The 7,037-nt window shown below is 33.8% G+C and overlaps 1 protein-coding gene across 3 annotated transcripts in view; it reads right to left on the reverse strand.

The window, feature by feature from the left end:
- Positions 1 to 808: 808 nt before the first annotated feature.
- LOC107440657 (cytochrome P450 3A16) overlaps positions 809 to 7,037 on the reverse strand; it is a 15,392-nt gene continuing 9,163 nt past the window's right edge. For all 3 annotated transcript variants that reach the window (XM_043049463.2, XM_043049464.2, XM_043049465.2), the window contains exons 5-7: positions 3,961 to 4,189; positions 1,386 to 1,577; positions 809 to 1,288 (exon numbers count right to left, since the gene is read on the reverse strand). In XM_043049463.2, coding sequence (XP_042905397.1) covers positions 837 to 1,288; positions 1,386 to 1,577; positions 3,961 to 4,189 — 873 coding nt within the window. In that variant the 3' untranslated portion in view covers positions 809 to 836. The remainder of the gene's footprint in view (positions 1,289 to 1,385; positions 1,578 to 3,960; positions 4,190 to 7,037) is intronic.

Raw genomic sequence — 7,037 nt, forward strand, 5'->3', positions numbered from 1 at the left:
TTTCTAATTTTCCATTTCAGTTCCTTTTAAACATTGCAAATGCATAATTTTTTTTTATCAAAATAAAATAGTTATATTCAGTGAAGAAAAATGTATCTTTTTTCACAGAAATAAATTTAAAAAAATGAAATAATTGAGTCACCAATTTTTATCTTTTTGAAAAATTATTGTTGTTGTTGTAGTTCATTTAAGTCGCACTAGAGCTGCACAACGGGCTATTGGCGACGGTCTGGGAAACATCCCTGAGGACGATCCGAAGACACAATTTTGATTCTCTGAAAAGGGGATGGCATCCCCGCTTCGGTAGCGCGACGAGCTGCACGCGAAGTCAAAACACGTTTTCAACTGTGTAAGGTTCGCATAAGTTTAATTTTACTACAGCAGAGAATAGTTTAACTTTTATAAAAAAAAGGTGCCAACATTCAGATACGAAAACAGAACGCTTCCCAAAAACATATATGTCGGCAGAGCTATAAGCGATAAGCAGAGAGCTCGTCGCACTTAACTATACTCAATACTCAACTTATATGTCGCTGTTCATTATTTTTTATTAAATACTTTTATAAAATATCTTCTCGCTTCTTTATTATATTGCATATTAATTAAATTCCTTGTCAATAAACTTTATCTTATAACTGTCAAGCAATCCTGATCGCGTTTTTTGAACTCGTCTCACCACATCCTGTACTGTCTTTAGGAGCTAGAACTTGCAAAACTCATTCTTCAAACGTTTGGAAATACTTGTCACAGACAAGACAACAACAACAACAACAGTTAACTTTACTATGTCACAAAGTGAAAAAGATGATTAGTTGTCACTATTTTTATTGTATATTTTAACATGGATTTCTTGGCGTCGCTTTTAGCCATACACCATTTACTGGAAGTATCGTAAAAGCAGCGCAGACAAGAGACAGGGGGTTATCTGTTTTCTCACAAGGTTCCAATTTCACTTTCTGCAAAATTCTGTATATAGCTATTTTCGCCTCCAACTGTGCGAAGCGAGATCCAATACAATTCCTCGGACCTGCTCCAAAAGGGAAATAAGACATGCTTTGAATGGATCCTTTATTAGTCGGTGAAAAGCGATCTGGATCAAATTTATTTGGATCAGGCCACAAATTCGGATCATGATGAATATTCCAAACTGGAGCTATGATATTTGCCCCCTTGGGTATGGTATATGGTCCCAAATCGTAGTCCCTGTCGCATTTTCTATGGATGAAACCAGTGACAGGAGGATATACACGGAGCGACTCGCTGTATACTTGATCCAAATAGGTCATATCTAGAAAATTAACGAAAATCATGAAGCAAAGAAAATTCAGGTATTTCAAGATTAAAAACTCATTGAATACTGGTATTGAAAAGAGTTGCTAAATTACTTTGCAGTGTAGAATAGGAAGTATCTCTAGCCTGTCGGATCTCTTGATACAGACGATCTTGTATTTCTGGGTGTGTGGCTAATAAGAAGAATGTGAACCCTAGGGAGTTAGCCGTTGTGTTATAGCCTGCTAGAAGGACAACAAGAGCGTTCGCTATAGCTTCCTCTTCAGTCAGTTTTGTACCATTTCCATCTGTAAAAGAAAATAAAAGTAGGGAAACAGTGTTATAGAATGAAATCTTAAAGAAAAAAATATGGCGTGGTAAATTCCAGCAAATATAGGGTGTAAGTGTTTGCCCTTGACATCTATTGGTATTTTGTTTCCTGGCTCACCCTTTCGGAATCCCTTTCGAAAAAAAAGTAAAAATAAACTAACATTTCATAAGCTTTTACTTACGGCTGGTACAACAAGTTGACCAGATTGACAGGCTTCAACATACTAAGTGACGCAAGCAAAGGTTTAAGAGCCTCAAAATAATATTTAAGAAAACAAAAAAAATGACGTCAAAACTTGACGGGGGACGAAATGAGGAGTGGTATTAACATCAAAATCTATGCTTGATTGCCAAATGAAGCTGAGAAGAGATGAAAAACGATTATTAAAAACAGCTTCCCGTTTCATTGAGTGATCTAACTAATTTTGATGCTTTTCATCTCACTTTCCTCAAGAGTGATTCACCGGGCTTCAATAATCTGTTTTTCTCACTAAATATTATTTTGTGGCCATGGGTTGCATGAAGTTCTCTCGATATTTCACACAACAAGGATTCTTAATATTTATCTATCTATCTATCTATCTATATCTATATCTATATCTATATCTATCTATCTATCTATCTATCTATCTATATATATATATATAAATGCTACAACCAATGTATTAAATGCCATCATTGTATACATTGCTTGGCATTCTTAAGCACGTTATGAAATGAACCTAAACAGACTGGTCAGTAAGACCATATTAATATTATATCTATGTTACAGCTAACGTATTGAATGACATCATTGTATATAATGTTGGCATTCTTAAGCAAGTTATGAAATGGACTTAAGCAGACTGGTCAATAAAGCCATATTAATAAAATGTATATGTTATAAGTAATGTATTAAATGCCATATTATATATAATTCCTGATGTTCTAAGGCAAGCTATGAAATATACCTTCCACGGAAATAGCACATTTCATTTTTTTATAACAAAAATTATTTATTTATAGATATATTTTTTGAAAAAAAAATATTACTGAGTTGATGGTCATATTCAACAAATAAATTTATGAAACCCAAATTTTTCTCTAACCATCTCATTTAGTTGATATTATATATTTTTAATCTGGTCATCAGGGTAGAGAATACCGGGCAATGGATCTTNTATATATAAGTCCCACAGTGGACTGATCGTAGGCACACGGTTCCCAGTTAAACACTTAAGTCAAGCGTCAAGCATCACTGGCTGCTGTCAGTAAGCTGGAGGGCGACCACTTTGATCAGCCTGCGTATGGACCGAGGGTGTACGATATCGGTCCTCGTTAAACTGTTCTACAGTAAAGTGCTCGACTTCACTCGCAGGTCGTCGGGCTAATAAAGCAACAGAGTCAATCCCCTCTGCAGAGGATCAAAATCGCGATGGTATGTCTTCGGATTATCCCCAGGGATGTCACCGAGACCGTTATCAATACATAATATATAATCTATCTATCTATCTATCTAGTTCACTTTTGGTAGGATACTGAAAATGTTGATTAAGAGGGCAGATGTTATGAAACAGATTGTATATCTTTATCTATAATAATAAAACGAAAGTTTGTCTGTACTTATGTGTGCATAACGACTCCAGAACTGTCTGCTGTGCTCTGGGGATGCCCGAAAAATGAATTTTTCGAACAGGATTAGCATTAAGCGCTCACACAAATTAAGGCGCAGACACTTTTTCTCTCTATTCACTTAAAAGATAGTATCCATTCAACTTCGCTTAAATAAAAACGGAGTCTATTGCACATTCTTTAATAATTAATTAGATTTTATTCAGTATCACACTTAAGCTGAAGAATAATTAACCTGGGCTAAAATGATCACCTTAATTTGAAAACTCTCTGAAGCGTCGTCATTATTTTCTTTACAGTTACATTTTTGAAAAGTTTTTCAATAAATCTAAGTATTAAAACATCAGTAGTAATTGAAATAGATGCAAATTTAGTGCAAATTTATCGAGGAGATTGCTTTATTGTGGTAAATTTCATCAATCATGTGTTAGCCGCTATCAATAAATAGTAGTATCAATTGGATGCCGATAAATTACTAAGTGCAATTTACCTTTATTTTGATAAGTTGAACTTTGAATAAATTTATTTTGCTTATTTATTTAATAACGCAAAACAAGGAAGGGCAACAAATAATAATAAAATGATAACAGAATTATTTTAACCGATTCTACTCCGATTCTACTACATATATGATTGCATAGTGTTACTTAATCTCGATATATTCATTATTGGTTTTCTTCTTACCTTGTAAACAGGTATTCAGGTCATTTAATACACACTTTTAAAGGAGTTCTGAATCCGATGACTTACCTGAAACACTATCACAGCTGTCCAGTATTGACTGAAGAATGTCCAAACTTCTTAGATTCGGGTTTTGACGCCTCTCTTTCATGACGACTTTCAAATGATCAGCTATAGTGTTTAGAGATTTCTTAAATATGAACAAATCGTCAAACAAGTGAAGAATTTTGGAAAGGAATGGAAAGAGTATGCCCAATTCTTCAATGGGATTAAATTGGTGCTTAAAAGTATCCCTCACCTGAAAGACAATTATAAGTTGAATTACATTGCATTACATAAGTTGAATTACATCATGATCTTAAAACCAATATACACCGAAGAGCCATTACATTATGACCACCCTCCATCTATAACAATGGTCTCGGCCAGGTTTTCATGGTTTCTCGCCCAGGAACAATGTTTTCATGGGGCACATTATGACCCATAATCCTCACAGAACAATCCCTGACGTCTATAACCTACTTGAACATAATTGCAGACCAGGTTCACCCATTCATGGCAACAGCTTTTCTTGCTGGGGTTGGTGTTTACAAACAGGATAATGCACCATGTCATAAGGGTCGACTCGTAGAGGAACATTCCAATGACTTTCAAGTCATGTCTTGGCTCCCAAATTCACCTGACCTTAATCCAATAGAGCATTTGTGGTCCTACTTGGAAAACCAAATTCGTGCTGCCACGCTACCACCTCGCAATGTGAGGGAATTGCAGGACCAGTTGGTGAGCGCTTGGTACCAGATACCTCAGACTATCAGCACCTTGTGGAATCAATGCCACGGCGGGTGCTAGCAGTTTTGAGGGCTGAATGTGGTTTTACATGTTATTAGCAGGGTGGTCATAATGCAATGGCTCTTCGGTGTATAGAACATGTAAATAAATTGTTAGGTTAAATTATGTTATGATCACAATACCTATTTTTTTTGGAATTGGCAATGAAAAGCTGAAAAAAATTCAAAAACAAAAATTCAGCTATGAGCTGGTCAGAAATGAGAAGCTAATGTAAACAAATTGTGTGCTATACTTTCGTTTAAGTTAAGTTATAATCAATTACATTCGCAGATTGTAAAATAATTAGCTGTTATAGTTTGGTTTGTATGGTTCAATGATTAACGCAAGAGGGAAAGGTGTTTTAATGAAACTGCGGAAGTCGGAAGATAGTCGTAATCTGCGAAAATCATCCAGAAATATTGCCGAAAAAAGAATATGTTGGGTGCACATTTTTCAAGGATAGAATGCTTTAATTCAGTCCTTGCTGTGATTCAACTTAAAAATTTACAATTGAGCATGAAGGTAAATTTTATAAATTTTCGGGATTTTATGTTACTTATGTTGAATATCGATCTAATCCATTCCACCTAAACTTTCATTTTAACTTTGGATATTACCTTCATTTTTTTACTTAGTTGCCAGGCTTTTTCTCATTTTCTCACCTTTTCACTTAGTTTACTTACATTTCACGAGTTCATAACGATTTAAAGGGTTATCGCCTAAAAACAGTGATTATGCATGATTTCAGAAATTCCTTTCAGTAAGAGTACCAATGTTTATACAAAGCTAGACTAAACTATATTAGTATCCAATGAATTGGCGAAGCGATTTTAGCTGAAAAAAGCCATCTGATAACAGTTCCACGTTTTTAGAATCGAATTAATGGTCCATTAGTATGCATATATTTCATTTCCACAATTCCGGAACAGTTATAACGTGATGGTGAAATCTTTTAATCAAATTATGACCACTTTTTAACTAGATAGGTTATTTTAGCTTATTTTGAACTAAATACTGTCTAGCAAACCGGAGAAATCCTCTTGACTGAAAGTTTGAGGATGTTTTGCTGTTATGGAAATAAGAGTAAATCTATTTCTAATGGGGGAGAATTGAAAAAAATTATACGACTTTCTCAATATCAACCAATGCAAAACTGTTAATCCTTATTTAAAATACCTCATATTTGATTTGATGAGTATTCGTCGATGGTATCATACCACTCAAAAATATTTTAATATAACATGACCATATAGGTATTATTTGCAGTTACCATAGTCTCTGTTACTATCATTTAGAAGTTTATTAGAAAGTGTAACCTAACTAACCATCATGAAGTGAATCTGGTGTCTGGAGGAAATCTTGTGATAGTCGGCAACTACAATATAATTTAAGAAAAGTCATCTTCAGATGTTAATTAGAGTGATTTAATAGTGATTCATATACAGATGATTGTGATTGATGTGTAATTTAAAATCGACGATTTTCGTTGATGTTTACATAAATGTGTTCATCAATGTTACAAGAATTAATTATTTTCAGGGCGGATTCTTGAAATCAGTGAAGATGGTCGAATGTATGAAGTTAATGAAGCATTATATCATGCAGTGAATGGGAAAATATGTTTTTTCTTTCCGTATTTATCTTCACTAATTAGTATTTCTATCCGTTTAATTAATAAAAGTGGAATCTGAGATTTCAATGAAGCCATGAAAAAAAAAAGAATGGATGATTCTAATGGATTAATTAGTAAAACGTGGAGGTGTTATGGTTACACATTAATTCGTTCAATAAAATTATAACTAAATTTAAATATATCAATAGTTAAATCAACATGTAAGAATTCTCGATTTGAATCTGTGTAGAAAAGAATGAACATATTTTGTTCAAAACAATCGATTAAAATGAAGTCACTCAAATCATTATTTAGAATAATTTATTTTAAAAAGTTGAGAACTGAATTTGAAACTGAACTGATTTGAAGATTTTCAAATGAACCCATAAGAATTTCTTGAAAAAAAAAATATATTAGAACTAGTGGGCTGCGCCCCCTACTCGCTAACTCTCGCCAACACCCGAAAATTGCTACGCAGTCTTATATGGTTTGCTTCGCAAACCAAGCTCGCTTCGCTCGCTACTAACTTAGGTACATTGCAAATGCACAAAATTCTAAGAATTCAAAACACTCATTGAAATCCATATAACAACTTTCTTTTTTTTTTAAAATTTACATCTTTTTCGTAAATACTAAGTCATTGAAATAAATTTGAATTAAAATAAATGACATGTAATTCGTTAAACCTATTAGAAATGTGCTATAG

This window comes from Parasteatoda tepidariorum, chromosome 4 (assembly GCF_043381705.1).
Source record: "Parasteatoda tepidariorum isolate YZ-2023 chromosome 4, CAS_Ptep_4.0, whole genome shotgun sequence".
Lineage (NCBI taxonomy): Eukaryota > Metazoa > Arthropoda > Arachnida > Araneae > Theridiidae > Parasteatoda > Parasteatoda tepidariorum.